This window comes from Pollachius pollachius (assembly GCF_949987615.1).
Source record: "Pollachius pollachius genome assembly, chromosome: 12".
Taxonomy (NCBI): Eukaryota; Metazoa; Chordata; class Actinopteri; order Gadiformes; family Gadidae; genus Pollachius; species Pollachius pollachius.
In genome coordinates, this window is record NC_136945.1 from 16,314,918 (window position 1) to 16,335,535 (window position 20,618).

The 20,618-nt window shown below is 50.1% G+C and overlaps 3 protein-coding genes across 3 annotated transcripts in view; 2 read left to right on the plus strand and 1 right to left on the minus strand.

Annotated features, from left to right (window-relative positions):
• Positions 1–8,174, plus strand: part of cacna1da (calcium channel, voltage-dependent, L type, alpha 1D subunit, a) — a gene marked incomplete at both ends in the record, with an annotated part of 57,102 nt that extends 48,928 nt beyond the window's left edge. The window contains 8 exons of the mRNA XM_079747664.1: positions 192–308; positions 681–1,153; positions 2,936–2,962; positions 3,831–3,959; positions 4,147–4,286; positions 4,738–4,844; positions 5,203–5,520; positions 7,866–8,174. Of these exons, the coding sequence (XP_079603790.1) occupies positions 192–308; positions 681–1,153; positions 2,936–2,962; positions 3,831–3,959; positions 4,147–4,286; positions 4,738–4,844; positions 5,203–5,520; positions 7,866–8,174 (1,620 nt within the window). The remainder of the gene's footprint in view (positions 1–191; positions 309–680; positions 1,154–2,935; positions 2,963–3,830; positions 3,960–4,146; positions 4,287–4,737; positions 4,845–5,202; positions 5,521–7,865) is intronic.
• A 3,663-nt stretch (positions 8,175–11,837) lies between these two features.
• Positions 11,838–14,172, minus strand: LOC307084240 (parapinopsin-like; the record flags this gene model as incomplete). The annotated part of the gene is made up of 4 exons (XM_079748527.1): positions 11,838–11,930; positions 12,167–12,409; positions 12,761–13,089; positions 13,857–14,172. 4 exons carry the CDS (start codon positions 14,170–14,172, stop codon positions 11,838–11,840), a joined length of 981 nt encoding a protein of 326 aa, XP_079604653.1.
• Positions 14,173–17,793: 3,621 nt separating this feature from the next.
• Positions 17,794–20,618, plus strand: part of LOC307083714 (voltage-dependent calcium channel subunit alpha-2/delta-3-like) — a gene marked incomplete at its 5' end in the record, with an annotated part of 11,650 nt that continues 8,825 nt past the window's right edge. Inside the window, 2 exons of the mRNA XM_079747666.1 lie at positions 17,794–17,918; positions 18,762–18,843. Of these exons, the coding sequence (XP_079603792.1) occupies positions 17,794–17,918; positions 18,762–18,843 (207 nt within the window). The remainder of the gene's footprint in view (positions 17,919–18,761; positions 18,844–20,618) is intronic.

The window sequence follows — 20,618 nt, forward strand, 5'->3', positions numbered from 1 at the left end:
ATGTCAGGTGGGTGTGTGTGTGTGTGTGTGTTGGTGGGTTTGTGTGTTTGTTTGTGTGTCTGTGTCTGTGGCCGTGTGCTTGTGTGCGTGGCGCATGGTTACGATGCATATGTGATGTTGACCTGCTGCATGAAGTACCAGAGCAAGGTATTGGTTCTAAGATCTTAGCTCTCTCGTTGTCATGGTTACAGGCTGGTCTCCGCACACTCCATGATATTGGGCCGGAAATCCGCCGAGCGATATCATGTGATCTGCAGGACGATGAACTAGTAGACTTTATCCCAGAGGAGGACGAGGAAATTTATAGGGTAACTTCTTCATGTCGCACACACTCTGTCTGTCTCTTACTGAAGGCCCTTTTTCCATCTAATGTCTTATACTTTACCATCTGCCTGTATTGATGTAGAGCATCGCAGAGTCAGATGCACTTCAAGTCGACTTGCATCCACTACATTTTCTCCTTACTTTAAGTGACATAACAGCACATACATTTTGCCCATGAAACACCCCACACCATAATACCAGCTTCCCGGCCTACGTTCTGCACCATGCAGCAAACCGTCCTTAGCTGTATCACCGCACGCCGCCCCTGAGCCTTTAGCTTCCGGGGCTAGCGTTAGCGGGAGGCGTTAGCCGATGCGTTCTGACCCCCGGGGGCCCCCCCCCGTCTTCTTTTGCAGCGCAACGGCGGCCTGTTTGGCAACCACGTGATGAACGGCGGCCACCGGCGCGCGGAGCAGCACCAGACCAACGCCACGCAGCGCCCCCTGCAGGTGCAGCCGCCGCCGCACTACGCCCACATGGAGGAGCAGCCGGCGGGCCGCCTGGGCCGCGCCAACGCCATGTCGCACCCCAACAACAACCACCACCACCCGCACCACCACCACCACAACCGCCACCACCACCACCACCACAACTCCTACAGCAAGTCGCCCAAGTCCACCAACATCAACCTGAACAACGCCAACGCCTCCACGCTGCCCAACGGCGGCGGCGGCGGCGCCCACCACCACCACCAGCAGCAGCGCCGCTACTACGACCACGCCGCCGCCCCCACGGCGCCCAACGGCTACCCGGGCCACCGCGGCCCCCCCGCCGGCAGCAACGGCGCCTACTATGAGTACGAGAAGCCGCGCACCCCGCAGGGTCAAAGGTAACCGCGCCACGGGGTCAGAGGTCACGGTGCCGGGGTGAGAGGTCACCGTGCAAGGGTTAAAGGGCATCGTGCCAGGGGTCAGAGGTGACCGGGCCAGGGTGATAGGTTCCCGTTCCAGGGTAAAATGTAACCGCGCCAGGGTCAGAGGTTACTGTTTCAGTGTCAAAGGTCAACGTACAAGGGTCAAAGGTTACTGTGCCAGGGGTCAGAGGTTACCGTGCCAGGGACAAAGGTGCCCGTGCCAGAGTGAAAGGTTGTCGAGCAAACGGCGGGTTGATGTCGCTTGTTGAACAGGAAGGTTCAGATTTAGTAGAGGAAGAGGAAGATTGAGTGAGATATTAACGTTTTAGATGAAGAGTGTGTTGGGCGCCCCGGTGGCTCACCGTGTACAGCGCGTACCATATAGGCTCAGTCCCGAACGCAGCGACCCGGGTTCGAATCCTGCCCATGGTCATTTGCTGCCTGTCCTCCCCTCTCTCTCCCATACCTTCCTCTCTATCTCTCTACTCTATAATACAGCATCAAAATAAAAAAGAATAAGAGTGGAGTGTGTGTGGCTGATGGCTGGGCTGAGCCCCTGGCCAGAGTGGTACGGACTCAACTCGATAAGACTGGGGCCATCGAGGATCACAGGTTGAACCAGCCAGCACCACACACACACACACAGAGAGAGTGTGGGGGTTTTCTCTTGCCACACGCCACCCAGGTGGCTTGAGTGGGCTCCCCCAACACCAGGACATAGGGAGACGTGGTAGAACTCTGGATCAGTTGAGAGCAGGCAAGATGTTACAAGCCAAGCAGGTGGTGGACACTGACACGACCGAGCGCTCTCCAGAGTGTGTGGTGATGGCTGGTTTAACCTCTGTGCCCTGATGAGTGAAAGCACCAGAGGTGTGCAGCCCCACCCAGCTCCAGAGTCCAATCAGCCTGACAAGGGGACAGGGAGGCTGCTTGGACCAGCCATCAACCACAGACACTCCACATATGGCTGCCTTCAGCTCAGACCAAGGAAGCATTTCTGATGCGAGCTGTGATCCGAGGTCATGTGTCCTTGAAAGACTTTCTTAGTCTTCTCAGACACACTGGCGTTTTTTTTGTAGCACGTAAAAAAAACAACTCACCAGAGCACACCAGAGGTTAATAGATTGTCCACTGGGTAATACACATTCGTTTCCAACCACAGAGATACGTGTCCATCCCGAGACAGTATTTTGCTCTCCTTCCGGGCAGGGAACCCCGGTTGTCCTTATCACACCTCCCCCCTGTTGCTACGAACCCTCCACCATAAACCCTTCACTCACTAACAGATGGAGGCATTCCATCCAGTCTCCCCGACACCTCATCTCATAAGCGAACCACTAGCACACTGTTTATCTCCAGACTCACCCCGCATGCTCCCTCCCGGCCCCCCTTGTCTTCGGCGCTGACTCTCCCGCCGTTCAGGCGTCCATAAAACCCGGCTGCGGGTTCCCTTACCCGTCTTTATCTCTCACAGCCAGCCGTAGCGTCCGCCCTCCATCGCTCTCATCCCTCCTCCCCCAACACGCATATATATATATATATATATATATATATATATATATATATATATATATATATATGTATGCCGACGTTGCGCATTGTTCGCATACATATATATGTTTCAACATGCAGCATATCAAATGTGATCCACCCCCTTCCTCTCCTTTACTCTCTGCTCTCTTCTCCTCCCTTTTCTCTCCGCCTAATAAAATGCTTTCTCTCGACCGGTTCTCCTGCTTCCCCCCCCCCCGGTGCCAGGCGACGCTACGTTGAGACGTATGTTAGGTACGTCCCTCCTGCTAGCATCCGCAGGCCACCGCCGCGCCGCGGCGACCAGGCTCACCGCATCTAGCCCGTCTAGCGATGCACACATTTGCACCGGTGTCTGTCTGTCTCTCCGTCGGCTTGGCTAAGCACTTATTCAAAGCGCCGTAGATAAGGAATGTTGCACTGCCGCGCCCCACTGCTGAGTCAGTGCCACGGATCGTTAGCCCCGTGCCGCGGGCCGCTCCCGGCTGCACTGGCCCGTGTCGATGCGAGGCGAGGAGGTGGAACACGAGCGAGCATGTGATCCAGAGCGCGGCCAGCGGCCAGCGCACCACAGCCCGAGCCCGAGCCTGGCTGTGTGCATGTTGTTTGCGAAGACGACGGCGTCTTGTGCTTGGCCTTTTCAAGAAAGCGTTCCGATGTGTTTAAATCGAACTGCACGCACAAAGGACACCAACAAACACCGCTTTGGTTCCGACGTCTTCTGACGGGCGGGTTTGGGTGTTTTAACGGTGAACGAGCAGCGTTCACCGTGTCTCTCCGGAGCCGTCGAACCGCGACGAACCCCCCCCCCCCCCCCGTGCGATGCTCTGCAGAATGCCCCAGCTTGACACCGCCGCCCCCCCCTGAATCCCCAGCTCCCATCCCCCGACCCTGCTGCTGTGCCGCGATGGTTGTCTTGGTTACCGCAGGTTTGTTGTGGTTCAGTGGACGAGGCTGCTCAGTGCTGACGTTGCATCGCTGCCCCCCCCGCCCCCTCCCCCCCAGCCTGAAGGCTTGTGTCTGCATGGCAAGGCATGGCAGTAATCTCGTTCCCTCGTGGCTACCAGGGTCGGGATCAAGGACCCTCCCATGTTGACCCGTGATCTCTCCCCCCGCGCCCTAGGACCCACACGGGGGACAGCCGCCACCCCACCATCCGCAGGGAGGAGGAGTTTGAGGAGGACCGCTACTCTGGAGAGTACTACAGCGGGGAGGAGTTCTACGAGGACGACAGCATGCTGTCCGGAGAGAGGTACAGCGGGCCGTGGTGGTCGTGGATCCACCGGTTCTGCTCGGTGAACTCAAAACCACACGTTTTGTTTTAACACCTAACATTTGATTCGTTTGCAGCCTTCGGGGGAACTCCGAGGGGACGATGAAACGTGATGATGAATCATGAACTGTTGTTCTAGTAATGCTCTGGGGGCGTGTTTTGGCAGGTATCCGAACAGCGACACAGAGTACGAGACGCCCAAAGGTTACCACCACCCCGACAGTTACTATGACGACGACGAGCAGCCGCTCTACCGCGATTCACGTAGGTCGCCGAAACGACGACAGCTTCCTGCCACGCCTCAAGGTGTCTCCTTTTCCTCTTTTCTGCACTGCTCTCTCATCTCCTCTCCTCTCTCCTCTCTCCTTTCTCATCTCCTCTCCTCTCTCATCTCTCATCTCCTCTCCTCTCTCCTTTCTCCTCTCCTCCACCATCTGCTCTCCTCTCCTTGTCTCAAATTTTCTCTCTTCCTTCCTTCCTTCCTTTTCCCCCTGTCTTCCTTTCCTTCTTTTCTCTTCTTTTTTCGGGGTGTTGTTGTTTGAGGACGGCCTACTCCCGGTCCAAAGGGATCTGGTTCTGGATCCTCCGTGTTCTCAGGCTAACTGCAAGCCTCTTCCAGAGCCTCCCCTCTATCTCACTCCTTCATGAACTCAGATCCCCCCAGCGTCTCCTGGCAGAGCCCCCCCCCCCGGTACACGGGGAACCACACACTAGGTGCGAGGGCACTGACTGTTCTCGTGTCTCACCCCTTCTCCAGCCCATAGGAGGCCCTCCTTCAACTTTGAGTGTCTGCGTCGGCAGGGGAGCCAGGACGAGCTGCCCCACCAGCGCACCGCTCTGCCCCTACACCTCATGCAGCACCAGGTAGCAGCCCACGCGGCCAGGCTGTACACCCGTACGGCCCTCGGTCCACTTTGGATGGTGTTGTATCGTCGTGACATGAAGATACTGACTAATCTTGATGAGTCAATGCATAAGATCAAAGAGAAAGGAAAACTAGTTGATACCGTATTCAAAATGTCAGGTTGCCGTCTAATAAGCCACAGTTAGACTGTGGTAAGATTAACCTGGATTCATAAGCATAGAATAGAATAGAATAGAAACTTTAATTGCCTTTAATGCCTTTAAACTTTAATAATTCCTGCTGGCCTGGCTGTGAGTGGACCACACCCAGCTCCTATGTCCTGTAACCCCTCCCCCCCCCCCCCCCCCCCCGGCCCAGGTGATGGCCGTCGCCGGCCTGGACTCCAGCCGGGCCCAGCGCCTCTCCCCGACCCGCTCCACCCGCTCCTGGGCCACGCCCCCGGCCACGCCCGCCAGCAAGGACCAGTCGCCCTACTACACGCCCATGATCTGCGTGGACCACCCCCGGCGCCAGAGCCTGGCCAACAGCCACGTGCCGGACCGCAAGAGCTCCTGGTACACGGACGACCCCGAGTTCTCCCTGAGGACCTACTCGCCCGCCCACCTGCAGGTGCCCCCCGGGTACCGCAGCCAGTACCACCAGAAGAGGGGCAGCGCCACCAGCCTGGTGGAGGCGGTGAGTCCCTGGCCCTGGACCGGCCGAGGGCGGGGGGGAAGGGCGAGGGCTGCTTAGGAGGACGGGTCTCTGTGTTGTCGTTTGGACCTCATCGTAGGTCGTCTTGGAGCGCACACACACATACACGAGGCACGACTGGCATGTTACTTAAAGTACACCGTCACACAGACACACAAACACACACACGACTGGCATGTTACTAAAAGTACACCGTCACACAGACACACAAACACACACACGACTGGCATGTTACTAAAAGTACACCGTTACACAGACACACAAACACACAAACACACACACGACTGGCATGTTACTTAAAGTACACCGTTACACAGACACACAAACACACACACAAGACTGGCATGTTACTAAAAGTACACCGTTACACAGACACACAAACACACACACACAACTGCGAGTTACTTAAAGCACACCATTACACAGACACACAAACAAACACACAACGGCGTGTTACGTAAAGTACACCGTGCACTGATTCTGGGTCTGTTCTGGGTGCAGGAGCACCGCCGATAAGGTTTAAATCAAACAACATGAGAGATCTGTTTTTCTAAGCAGCCTCGCTTAGGTTGGGGTTCTGGACTTCTCCGTATCAATGCGCCCATCCGTTCGATGTTTCATTCAAATGACTCTCAGTCCCATGTGGCTGCTGCACTGCAAACGGCTGAGCTACAGTAGGACTGGTAAAAATGCTTTGCTTGTGTTTCTGATGATCGATCGGGTCGAATCAATGCTCGGGTCAGTTATACAACGTCTAATGCATTTCCTTGTAAGCTCTCCTCAGAACCCGGTTGTAGCTAGGGCCAATGCTACACGTCACCTGGGTGGCGGCCACACTCTGTCTCACACTCACTTAGGTGACTTTAACTGTGCTCCTCCGGTCAAAGGACGCAGGGTGGAGGGGTTGGAAATCCGGTTTATTGTCAAATTTGCAGACAATAGCTGTGTTCGAAATCGTTCCCTGTCACGGATATAGTGCACTATATAGGGTGCTCGCCATTTTGTAGGGGTGTTCGAATTCTCTGGTTAATTTCATGCACTATATAGTGCACTTAAAATACCCAAAATTCTAGTGTACATACGATGTATCCTACATGTTACTCCCGTATACCACAATGCAATGCGGTTGTGTTTTTACGGAGGAGAAGAAGAAGCTGAATAACCACAAAAGCGAATACATTTAATGATGGAGTCTCCGGCTTTCGTTTAGAAATGTCAAAAATTTATTTGGGATTTAACATAGAAAATTTAACATTCAAAATTAATTTAAAAAAACTTGATCAAGGAAATGTAACATTCAACATCAATACAACCTCCAGCATTCCTCGTGGGTGCCCGATTTGTTTACATGATGTGGGCGCATCTGTGTGCGTCACACAAATACCCGGCGCATTTACTGACGCAAATGACGTTTAGAAATGTTCAGCGTAGTGTCCGAATTCTCGTTTGTTCGTTCCCTATATAGTGCACTTGATCATGAACACTATATAGGGAATAGTAAGTGAGTGAATAGGGAACGATTTCGAACACAGCTAGAGATGCATGGAGTCTGTGTGTGTGGTTGTGGCTGGTTTGACCTGTCCACACTGATTGCTCAATGCACAACAGCTCTGCAGCCTCACCCAGCTCCAGAGTCCAATCAGTCTGACTCTGTTCAGGTGAAGAAAGAGAAACGACAATATATCGCTGTCGGTACAGTAAAGATGTTAATAGAAACAAGTAGCAAGCATTTAAAATTATTAGGTTAACCTATTCCCATTACAAAACTAAAATAGCTAGGGTAAGACGCTGCACAATGCTTAGCCAGGAAGTACAACATACAATAAGTTTTTACATTAAATGTCCCATATTATACCACCAGATGTGAGTATGATTAGCCATCACAAGACGTTTTGAAAATCTGCCTCTTCTGACCTCACAAGTGTGCGTGTCCAACTAGATGTGTGCTGGATAGATCAGTCTACCAGCCTACCCAGGGGACTGTTGCAAACGTAACTCATCTATCCATCATACATCTGGGTGGACACGCCCACTTGTGATGTCAGAAGAGGCCGATTTTCAAGACGGCTTGTAACAGCTAGCTTTAACCCATTCCCCGTATGCAACAAAAATTGCTAGGATAAGACGCTACACAATGCTAAGTACTATATTTAAGTGTGAGGATGTATAACATACAATAAGTGTGCATTAAGTGCCAGGACATACAACATACAGTGAGTGTGTGCATTAAGTGCCAGGACCTACAACATACAATAAGTGGGTACATGAAGTGCCGTTGTCTCCACTAAGCCTCTGGGGTCTGTCCGTCCGTCCTGGCCGTTCTCCAGGTGCTGATCTCGGAGGGCCTGGGCCGCTACGCCAAGGACCCCAAGTTCGTGGCGGCCACCAAGCACGAGATCGCCGACGCGTGCGAGATGACCATCGACGAGATGGAGAGCGCCGCCAGCCACCTGCTGAACGGGGGCGTGGCACCGGGGCTGAACGGCGGGGTCACGGTGTTCCCCGTGGCCGCGCCCCGGGACTACGACCCACAGGACGCCGCGGCCAGCTACAGCGACGAGGAGCCCGAGGGCCCGCAGCGGGCGTTGTACGAGGAGGACCTGGCGGACGAGATGATCTGCATCACCACGTTATAGCAGCGGCCCCCAGAGCCACGGAGGACCACAGCCCGGCCGGGGGGGGTGGTCAGGGGGAACTAAACGAACAACACAGCAGCAACTGCTAAGGAACATAAAAAGAAAGCGTCTATTGGCTCCGACCAAAAGAAGTGCCTTTTACGTTGAGGAAAAAGGCACCTGAGAGAGACGCATGACGGACCACGCCTCCCCCACCCCGGTGGTTCCCTCCCTCCCCCCCCCGACTGGCAGCGGGGGCGGGGCTGAGGAGCCGGCCAGCCCGCCCACTGCTCCGTGCGGGACTGATGACACACACACACACACACTCATACACCCCCTCCCCCCCCCCCCCCCCCCCCATCCTGTCATGAGTCACGGCCCGCGGCTCAAACACTGGGCCAGCCCCTACAGCCAATCGACCCGTGCGGATCGGGCTGTCACTCAGAGAGACACGGACTCATTGGCCGGGCGGTGTGTGTGTGTGGCGCCGGGAAGGCGGGCCTCTTAGGGTGATGACAATCAGATGTAAGATGTCATTACCTCTGTCACTTTAATTCGGTTTGGCATATCATGCAATTTTTCAATGCAAGTATATAGAAAGGCATATCCACTCCTCCTCTCCTTTAGACGTTAGACGTTAGACATGATACTTTGATTCCCCGTCGTCGTTAGAGCCGTTCCAGTAGATGAGCCACCGTGAGATGAACCAGAGTAGAGTTTCACATGATTATGCAGAATATAGCTGTCCTACAAATAGCATCGTTCAACTTGAGATATACACTTTTAAAGGGACAAAAAGCATTTGTAATGAATGCACTAGCAGGCAGGTTATTTACATTTTTAGAATAGCCTGAACCATATTTCCTAGTTGTATAGTTGTATTATATAACAAAAAGAAACTTTGTAAAGAGATCTTCTATATTTTGTAATTACATACTATTTAAAAATATCAGCAATATGAACCCTTGTGACTCCTGTTCTGCTAACAAAAGCAACGTATCTTCTCTTTGTTTTATTAAGTACACTCTACGGACTGATTTCTTTGCCTTTTTACTTTCTGCTGATATTCACTCTTTAAGTTGCCTGTGAACACAGCATTCTGGGACGTTATCATTTGTGTGTGAGTACTACGCCGCTGCACAGGATATGCAAACGTCTGTTAAGAGCGTGCCGGGTCCGTGTGTTTATTATGCCACCTGAACCACACCAGTTGCATCCAGTAGAGTTCCCTTTACGGTGGGATTTCGCTTCTCGAGGAACCCTGTGCTGTACTTTTCTAAGGATCGCGACACACTTCCTTTTGTTCCGTTGTCGTCGTTTGCGTTACGTTGTGCAGGAGATCAAGGGTGCATGGCCCACGCTGCTTCTTCTTTCGCTGTTTTCCAAGTCTACGCTAGGTTTTCGTCAGCCCTACTGAAATGCCTTTTGCTGCTGAAAAAGAAAGAGTCACGAGAGATGCTAAAAAAAAAACAAACAGGGATTACATTCATTCGTCTCACAGTCGCTTGTGTCGGAACGTGCTTTCCTCTTAAGCATAACGTTGGCCGTGCTCGTACGCGGTACCACGGCGTTGCTCCATTAACACTTTGTACTGAATCTTCCAAAACACACCCTAGCCTTGGTGTGTGTGTGTGTGTGTGTGTGTGTGTGTGTGTGTGTGTGTGTGTGTGTGTGTGTGTGTGTGTGTGTGTGTGTGTGTGTGTGTGTGTGTGTGTGTGTGTGTGTGTGTGTGCGTGTGAGGAGCCCAGTCGGAGAGCCAGACCCTCCCAGTCCAGACGGTCCGACGGGGTGTTGGGGTGTGACCGCAGCGCAGGTGGGAAACAGACCGCAGGTGTGCTCTGGGCGGGACTACGGCCCCAGGTGGAGAGAGGCTAAGCAATACTACCTGTACCTTCTCCCTTCTCCCCCTTCTCCCTCCTCTTCCTCATCCCCTTCCTCTTCCTCGTCCCCATCTCTCTCTCTCTCTCTGCCTGTGTGGTTCCTGCATACAGTTTACCTCGTTAGGCATGGGGGGGAGGGGTGGGGGCAGGGCAACATATCGGTGTGTGTTCGCCTGGTCTGTTGTAGTCACTTGATCCACGCTGGAGCAGAGCTTTTGAGTTGGAGAGGGGTTGAACGTGAGTAGGCAGGTGCTGCCCTATTAAATCTGGTCTTTCATATGTTTTGTAACGGAACGATTGAACTCTGGATGTTTCTTTACATTGAGGACATTGGGGAGCTAGGGTTGAGGGGGCTGATTTTGGGCCCCCACCGATGTCTTTTTGGCTCTCATTTTGCAATGTGAGACTTAAGATAAATTAATTATTAGATACAATTAAAATTTTAATTCCTAACGCTTTTACTGGGGTAAATGCTTTGATGTATAGGCATGTAAAACAACCGGGAGTAGTGGGATTTGGCACAGAGGAGATTGAGTTGGCTACAACAACTATGGGATTTGTAGTTCATGGGTGTTTGATTTGTAGTTTAGAGTGCTGTACTGTACTCTCGATTCAACCGAATACTGTCATGAAAATGTAGGTTTTCCACTTTGTGTGCACATTGAAAGGGCTCTTTGACTTGTTTGTGAGTAAAAAAAGAAATGTGTTCTCGTCCTTTTGTTTGAGACCCATCATATAAAAGGACCAATGCACATAACGGGCACATTGTACTATTCGTAGCAATTAAAGTACTGATGAACTGAAGATATGCATTATTTTGTAAAACAATTTTCAAAGGGTTGTGTTGAACTAATTGATAAAAAACAACGTACTTTTACCTCATGTCAGGGACTCCTGAAGTAAAAGAGAAGAGCGACGATTGGTTCCTTCTATACCAATGGTATTTAAAATATTAGCACATAGCTGTTTGTCTTTGCACAAGTAACTGTATAGTGCTTTTGTTTCCCTTTTTCTAAAACAAATTTGTGTATTAAGGTGAGACAATTTTGTACTTTTGTGACTGTGTGTATGGTTTAGTGAACTCTATATTTGTCATTTACACCTCACCTTCCAACGCTGGGACTGAAAGAGTATATTTAAAAAAAAATCTCTATTTTTTTTCAAGGGGCAACTGTTTCTTTGTTTGCGGCTGAGAAAAAAAGTCAAAAGGTTAAGAGTCAGTTTACAGAGAAACGCCTTTTGATTTGAAAAAGTTTATTAGTTTTCATTCTATTGCTATGATTCTAATTATTATTACAAAATATTAATGTTATGAGATATGTATTAAAATAGAAGATAATGTAAACTATGTACAAAAGTATGGACAGACCCTCTACTTGAAAGTCTTGATATTTGCTCTGTAATGTTTTTATTCAGTCAACATGATTTCTCTTAGTAGCAAAATGCTTCACTGTATCCCTCTAGGTTTTGTATTAATACATTTTTTGTATATTTCCATTTTATTTTGGCCTTGACATTATTTGAATCGATACTGATATTTTATTTTGTAATGGTTATTACTGAATAAACTTATGCTAAAATACGCATAGTTCATAGATCATTATTCCTGTCCAGCAGTAAACATCCAATATATGTATAAGCTCTTACACCACAATAATCCATTACACACACATTCATTATCACTATTGCAAACATAAACATACTTACATACATATATACATAATACACTGAATATAAATGCGTACAACATGTTGAGGTATGTAACTGAAGGACCAGGATATCAGGAGGGCCACCTCTCATTGCTTCACTCCACCATGGTCTGTGTCTCTGAAACGTCCTCCTCTTCAACCCAGGGTTGCCTCCCACACAGCAGGAAGGGCACCGCATACTTTCGGAACTACAAGAACCCCACACAGCATAAAACTCTTACAAAGACGTACCACCTCTTTACCACCGCTAGATGGTGCTGGTATCCTTAGAAAACTCATAATATCGTTGCGCAACATCTCGTTCAATCTTTAATTGTTTCATCCGTCTTGATGCCCGAAGATGCAAAACTATATTGATATCCAAAAGATAACTAACACGGGACGTTATGTGGTGTATAAGTAGTAATATATACAAGCGGGTTACCTGTTTATTGAGGAAGATGTAAACAAGGGGGTTGAAAAGAGTGCTGCTCTTGGCCAGGTACACGGGCAGCGTGGCCACCAGGGGAGAGATGTGGGCATCGGGGCTGTACACCACGACCATGGCCATGCCGGCGTAGGGAAGCCAGCCCGTGAGGAAGCACACCACCATGAGAACCACCATGCGCGCCACCTTCACCTCTGCCCGTGCTGAGGCCCCTCCCTCCAGACACACCTTCCTGGACACCTGCAGTGGCAGGGGGGGGGAGGGGGCGGATATAAATGGATGGATTTATATATATGTGTTACATGTCAATGTGTGGTTGATAACGTAAGTCTGACGTTGATGCATCAAGGACCACTCGTTATCGTAATATTCAATATAATATTCTAATGACGTTTTCATTCAATGACTTGAATGGTGTCGCTTGTCATGCTTCCATTATATCAGGACTGAGATTTTTCCTCAAATGGTTTCTTCCTTGATAATCAAGGGATTTGTTCCTTTCTCTTTGCGGGTTCTAGGGTCAGGGGTTTCATAAAGGCCAAAATACGAAAAATAGTTTGTGTTCACTTACATTGCATACGGTGAACCTACCTGGTGCAACGTCCACAGCAGCTTCCCATAGGACGCCAGTATGAGGGCAAAGGGCATGGCGAAGCACAGGCACAGGTAGCACAGGATGTAGGAGACGGTGCTGGGGTCCCGGCTGTGCCAGTCCGGGGCGCAGGACGTCCCCACGCCCTCCAACTCGTAGCGGCCCCAGCCGAAGAGGGGGGGCAGGTTCCAGCCCAGCGACCAGAGCCAGGACAGAGCCACACCGGCCGCGGCGTGCTTCATCTGGAAGTTGAACTGGCCCAGGGGCTTGCAGACCACAAACATCCTCTCCATGGCAATCAGGGCCACCGTGCAAAGGGACGTGATGCCTGCTCGCCCAAACACACACGCACGCACGCACGCGTGCATATACACAATGCACTCACACGCACGCACGTACACGCACGCACGCAGACACACGCGCACGCGCGCGCACACACACACACACACAGACAGGATAAACGCAAGTTTAGTCTAAGGGAATTAGTTAAATGTTGCTTAGGTGGACTTAATGTCAAGGAATACTACTGAGAACTACATTGATACGTCCTTGAGGGATTGATTGAACACACTGTCCTCAAACTGTACTCTAACTAAGCTGCTCAGCATCGTGTCTTATTGCTTGCATCTGCTACCCCTTCAAATAACACCTTTTTTATTCTTGAGCGCACATCGGGCTCATGCTTGAAAAGTACCATATAAATAAAGTTTATGGTGATTAGGGTTGAGGGAACCCTCTACAATTGCCATGATACAATTCTATTATGAATACTTTGCTTGTTATATTACTGTTATTTAGTGGACTACTTCCATCGAAAGACATTGGATTATATTTCCTGCACCCAATAAGCAGACACTGTTTCACAAAAGCGTGTCAAACCTACTGAAGCGCCTTCATCAAAGTAAAAAATATACATACACACAACATCACCCAGACCATATCCCATCCCAGATCCACAACCCCATTTATTTCTATGCACAATAAATATATCTATGTTTGTGGTTTTTCGGAATCTGTAGAGAGTAAGAAATAAATAACATAATAATAGATCTGCCCCCCCATCCCTTCGCCCCTTCAACCCCCTCCCCGCCTCACCGAACACGGACACGGCAAAGCCCTCCACCACGCAGGCCGTCCTGCCCAGCGGGGGGTGTCCGGGCCAGGCGTTGGACACCACGCCCAGGACCCCCCCGGTCAGGGCGGCGCCCAGGTCGGCCACCGCCATGTTGACAAGCGCGATGTTGAGCGGCAGGCGCAGCTTCTTGTGGCGCAGCGTCACTATGATCACCGTGGTGTTGAGCACGAGGGACGGCGCCGTGACCAGCGCCATGATGGCGGACAGCGTGAGGTACACGCCGTCCGTCAGCTGGGGGTCCCCGAAGCGGGAGGCGTTGGGGGGCGAGGGGCGCATGGCGGCGGGCTAGTCTTGGCGGATCTGTTGGCGGATCTCTATGTGGTTAGAGTAGTGGTTCAGCAGACGGTAGTCTGGTAGTCTAGTCCACACTGTTGGTGTTCTCTAGTCCTGTGGATTCATAAGTCCAGTCTGGTTGAGTCCACGTGGATCTGTTCGTTTATCCATGGTCCGGGGATTCCCTAGCCATGTCTGGTTGAGTCCATACTGTTCCTGGATCTCTAGTCCTTTGGTCTCAGTAGACGAGTCTGGTTGAGTCCTTGTGGATCTGTTCTTGAATCTCTAGTCCTGTGTCTCAGTAGACAGGTCTTGTTGAGTCCACACAGACCTACGTTCACTATAGTCCTGTGGCTTTAGCAGACAGGTCTGACGACTCCACCCTGATCTGTATGCTTATTTATAGGCCTGTGGCTTCAGTGGACAATAAACCAGTCTCTGAGGGATGGCTGGGGGCAGCACACATGAGATTACAGGTTCCAGAAAGTCTAAGAATAAGTCCCTGAGATCTGGACTTAACAAAGAGTAATTCCACTGGGGTTTTGGGGGGCGGTGCTGCATCGATCCTTTATCCCGGGTCATGGGGTGAGGATAGCCAGGGGGGGACAGGGATAAACAAGTCCGATAGGCGACTCATACTGCAGTCCTTGTTGACGCCACCTGTTCCCTCTCACTGGCTATGGAGCGGAGAACCAGCCAATCGGAACAGGTCACGCAAGGTGGACAGTCACACACACACACACACACACACATACATTTGATTGATACTTTTTGATTGCTGCAGTATACTGTTGTTCAGACAAGCTATCATCTAGTGATAGATTCTTGGCACTACTCCAGCTGAACATGCCACTCATTCAGCCTGTCAGCGTCGTTGTATTCCCATCGTCCATCTTCTCCGTCGCTCCACGTCACACCACTGTTACCAAGTTACCATGATGACCTGGCCCACACAGACATGCCCTCACACCCAAACCGACCTATCACTAGTGATTGTCAACACTGCTTTTACAAAAAATACTGTGTACTTCTCAGAAGGCTACTATTAACTATGAAGCTTTAGAGCTGCCTGTAGCTACTTCTGTGATATGCTCAATTTTTCCAGGTCCTTAGGTATCTCTTCTGACATTCAAGACCCAGTGTCCAACCCACCATCACCCTTTCCATGGGTTATCTGGGCTAAAACGGCCCCTTGACACTACACACTTGCCACCAACATCCTTTGACCCCCGTTAGTTTCAAATCGTAATGAAACCATGGGAACCCCTCTGTGGAAATGATCATCAAAGTGGAAAAACAAGGTTGAGGTGATCAAAGTTCCTTGACAGCATTATGTCGCTCAGGTTACGCTAGGACCTGTTAATCCTGGTTACAACTACAGGTCAGACAGAAGCCATGACTTGTCCGCTATGTCACCTTCTAAGAGGTTTACGCCTCATCAAGTCAAGCCAGAGATTACAAGGGTTTGGGCGCGCAATCCCCCAGGGTCTCGATCTGCTTAAGTAACCTGCTATGAAGATTCTCTTTCAACCATTTCAATAAACTGCCTTCACATTCCACCGTAAACAGCCTGTTTAAACCCTGTGGGTTACAGGTCTGGACCTCACGATATACCCGGAACAGATTCAGCACCACGGACAGCGACACTTTCCGCCACTGTCCGCCCTGGGAGTTACAACGTCGCCAGAGTACATTTGCTTACAGAAGGATGAACAATAGATACAATTTAGTCTATATAATCTGTTACGCTCAGTTTAGTGTCCCGGCAGCGTAATGGCATCCGTAATATCATTGGACAACCAGTTTTTTTAATTTGTGGCCTTTATTGAATTAATCTGGCCGAAATTAATGCATGTATCACATGGAGAATTCTGCGGCGTGCAGAACAGTAATGTGGGTTATTGTTGTGTTCCGTGTTCCACTGTACAATGAAACCCGGTTTACTCCGAGTGAATTAAACTGCTCATAAACAGCCGCCGGTCGTGATTGGCTCAAAGGTACGTTTGGCGGGGGGGTGGGAGTGTGTGTGTGTGTGTGTGTGTGTGTGTGTGTGTGTGTGTGTGTGTGTGTGTGTGTGTGTGTGTGTGTGTGTGTGTGTGTTTGTACGTGTGGGTTGCGTGTTTGTGTGTGTGTCTGTGTGTGTCTGTGTGTCTGTGCGTGCGTGCGTGCGTGCGTGTGTGTGTGTGCGTTTATCTCTGCGTGTGATGTGTGTGTGTGTGTGTGTATGTGTGTGTGCGTGTGCGTGTGTGTGTTTGTACGTGTGTAAATGTGTGTCTGTGCGTGCGTGCGTGCGTGTGAGTGCATCTGTGCGTTTGTGTGTGTGTGTGCGTGCGTATCTGTGCATGTGTGTGCGTGTGTTTGTGTATGTGCGTGTGTGTGTGTGTGTGTGTGTGTGTGTGTGTGTGTGTGTGTGTGTGTGTGTGTGTGTGTGTGTGTGTGTTGGTGTGTGTGGGTGTGTGGGTGTGTGACCTCTTCTGTATGGCTCATAGTGTCCCGCATCACGCGCCTTATCTGTGGCTCGCAGACACTCCGCGCCCCGCGTGGCTTTTGATGAACGATGCAATTACCGAGCTAATAAAGGCGCGAGTCTGGACGCGTCTCGTGCGGTCGGGATATACATCAACCTGTTCGCGCGCTTGACGTGCTTATCGGCCGCTAATCAGTGTGTAGAGCAGGTTTCAAAACATCTCCTGTACCTTTATATTTGATATATTTAAAACTGATGAATATGGCACACACACACACAACGACGAACGTGGTGCTATGTCTATTGGTAATAATGAGTAATAGTCCGGACAGTCCCGACACATATACCCAACAATGGTTGGACATGGTCCGAGAGGTCTCCTAAGAAACATTTGAGGTTGTTAATCAAACAAGCAAATGCCTTTAAACCTCCCCCCTAAAAAAATATAGAAACCGCACGTATGCGCACACACGCGCGCGCACAGACAGTCACACACACAACAAGGCACACACACACACACACATACACAGGCTCACACCCACACACACACACACACACACACACACACACACACACACACACACACACACACACAGCACACGCAAACACACACACGCACACAAAGTCGGCCAGCCGGTCCCAGCAGTTTCGAGGTAAAAGTTGAAACCTCGCAGTGCTAAAGGCAGACAGCATTTCCCAGTCTAAGAGTTCATGATAATACATTTAGAATAAATGAAACAAGTAATTGAAACAAGAGCAGTACATTCAAATGTTAATGAACATTAATTAGCTCATCCTTGGTTTACACTCATTCTGCCTGCCGGTCTATTTTCTCTCTCTCTCTCTCTCTCTCTCTCTCTCCCTCCCCCTTTCTCCCCCTCTCTGCCCTCTGGCGGACTGTAACCAAAATCCGAACGGTAGAAATTTGGCTGAGCATCTCTTGCAGCAGGCGACTTGCTTCAGCACTCATAGCTCTATAGCCGCTTCCACGGAGAGAGAGAGAGAGAGAGAGAGAGAGAGAGAGAGAGAGAGACGGAGACAGAGAGAGAGAGACAGAGAGAGAGACAGAGAGGCTATTTCGCGGCACACAGCGAGGTACATTCGCGCGGCTAACGAGTGGACGCGGGAACCTTATTCGGGAATGAGAGAGACCGAAGATGCAGCGGAACCGGGGGATACTGTTTTCGCACGTGTGCTGCAGCACTCTGCTGTGCTTCTGGATCGCCGTGTGCCGGAGCGTGGTGCTAGTTGAGGGCTCTCCGCAAGGAATCCCTCTCTCAGTGTGAGTAGAGATGGGCTCTGCATCGCTTTGTGCCTAGCAACTTTTGTGTGAATCACTGAGACGATGCTGCATGCCTCGAGGTTCACACACACGAGGAAAGTCCCCGCAAAGTATAGCATGAGGGTGAGGGTGATGGTGACGAAGAGGATGATGTTGACCGTCATATTGTGTGGTCAGTTGTAGGCTTTAGCCGAAATGTGTTCTCCATTGGAGGATGTCAGAGTGAATGATGATCTGGCTCCAGGGATGCTCAGGGATGTTCAAGCATGTCTGACAAATAATTCCATTTTTTCTTGCCATAACAACTTTGCCATGAATCAATTTGCTGAATGGAACATTTGGAATATTTAAAATTTCACAAATTTTGTAATGTCATACTTTCTATCTTTTTACAATTATTCATCTAAAATAAGTACGGGTAGTTTGCATCGTAGGTGCAGGAATAAAGCAGAAAGTTAAAACCTGAAACGTACTACATTTCCTCAATCCATCTCCCGGTAAAACTTTGAAATCAGAAGATAACTTTGGACGGACTGCTCTCTGCGCATCATGTGATCGGCTCTGCAGGGCAGTCTTAAATTTCATTTCTCCAGTTGTTCAGAGAGCAGAATCCCACCGGTACATTACAACCCAGTATATAGTCCCAAATGGTTCAACTCGTCGTGTTTTTAATCTCGTCTATTTGCATACCCATCCTAGTGTTTGAATAATTCTGAATGTGCCATCTGCAGGCCCCTGCAAAGTACTGTGCACGGCGGGACTCTCTCATTGGAGTTGTCTCGCAGTCGCCTCACTGTTTTAACCGTTGCCTAAATCGCTCTTTGTCCTCTTCTTGCTTTGCAGCGTGAAGCTCTGGGCGTCCGCATTCGGTGGCGAAATTAAATCTCTCTCTGCAAAGTACTCTGGTTCCCAGCTCTTACAGAAGGTACTTGAAGCTCTCCCCGGTTAACATTGAGCACGACATGATGTTACCTCTCTCCACCCCCCCCCCCCCCCCCCCCCCCCGGTCAGTGCTTCAACCACTCATCTCTCTCCATCCTTCGTTCCGACTGATGGCTCTCAATGCTCGGAGGCTGTGTTCTCCTTATAAGGTCTCGCGTGGCTCCTCATGATGCGCTATTTCAGAATAGGCTCAGGTGCTCTCCGCCAAGGCACAGCTGTGTGTGCATTCTGACTGTAGTCCTGCGTGTGTGTGTGTGTGTGTGTGTGTGTATGTGTGTGTGTATGTGTGTGTGTGTGTGTGTGTGTGTGTATGTGTATGTGTGTGTGGGCGTGTGTTTGTGTTTGTGTGACTTTGTGTCTTTTCTAATGGTAGCCCTGTGAGTGTGTGTTTGTGTGTGTGTGCGTGCGTGTGCGCGTGTGTGTGCGCGTGGGCATCCTAACTCTAGCCCTGTGTGTGACTGTGTGTGTCTGTGTGTGTGGGTGGGTGTGCGTGTGTGTGTGTGTAAGAGAGAGAGAGGGAGATTGAATGAAGGAGAGCCTGAAATGTTGTGTGTGAGCGTGTATGTTTGTCTATTGTGTAGGTACGGTTTCTTTGTGTGTTTGTGTAATGTGTGTATATGAGCATGTTTGTGTGCATACACATACACGTGTGTGTGTGTGTGTGTGTGTGTGTGAATGTGCGTGTGTGTGTGCCCATTCTAGCACATGATGTGTATGTGTGTGTTCACATGTGAAATGCATGCATGTATGTGTGTGTGCATGTGTGTGTATGTGTATGTGTGTGTGTGGCATTGCCTGAAGCAGGTTGTGTGTGTGTGTGTGTGTGTAGGTGTTCAGGTATGTGTGCATGTGGGCACACGCGTGTGTGTGCGTGTGTGCGTGTCTGTGTGTTTGCACGTGTGTGCGTGTCTGTGTGTTTGCACGTGCATATGCATGTGTGTGTATGTGTGTGTATGTGTATGTGTGTGTGTGTGTGCGAGTGTGTGTGTGTGTGCGTATCTGTGCGTGTGTGTGTGTGTGTGTGCGTGTGCGTGTGTGTGCGTGTGTGTGCGCGTGCCGGTGCATGCCTGTTGTGCATGTTCGACACAGACCATTAACCACAGCAGTGAGTCTGCCCCGGTCTCATCTCTCCAGTTACCTCTCCTGAGTCCAGAGCTCAGACCCTGGGATATGAATGCGACAAGCAGACAAATTGAATAAGGGTGCAGCTCATTGGGAGAGGGGGGGGGGGGGGAGAACAAAAGGAGTACACAAGGAGCAGAGGAAACAGCCCAGCGGCGTTTATTGTACGTCATGCTGCACGTTTGGCCGCTTGATGGCAGAAACACTCTCCATTCATAGTGCTGTCGCGGCTCAGGCGCTTCACCATCGCTCCGTCGTTCGTAGCGAGTGGGCGAGCACCGTCCGTTAACTGTTTTTAACTGTCCGTTAAAAATATGCATATTTTGATCATTTCCATAATACCAATGCCATCTGTTATGCACGGTTTACTCTGGAATTACCCTAGATAAGACAAACGATCGCCAGCTAATACGATAAGATCTACTAAATGTAAAAATATGTAGGCCTGTATCATCAAAAAAAAGATGATATGAATCAACAACATTTAGGCTACAATAACCAGTTGGAACAGGAACTCGCCATATCCTTTATTTTTCCCCCCAGTTGTATTCAAGCACCAAAATATCAAGCCAATCCATCACTGAACAACAGCCTACATAATTACGCATAATACAATTCCTATATAAATAATAAAAT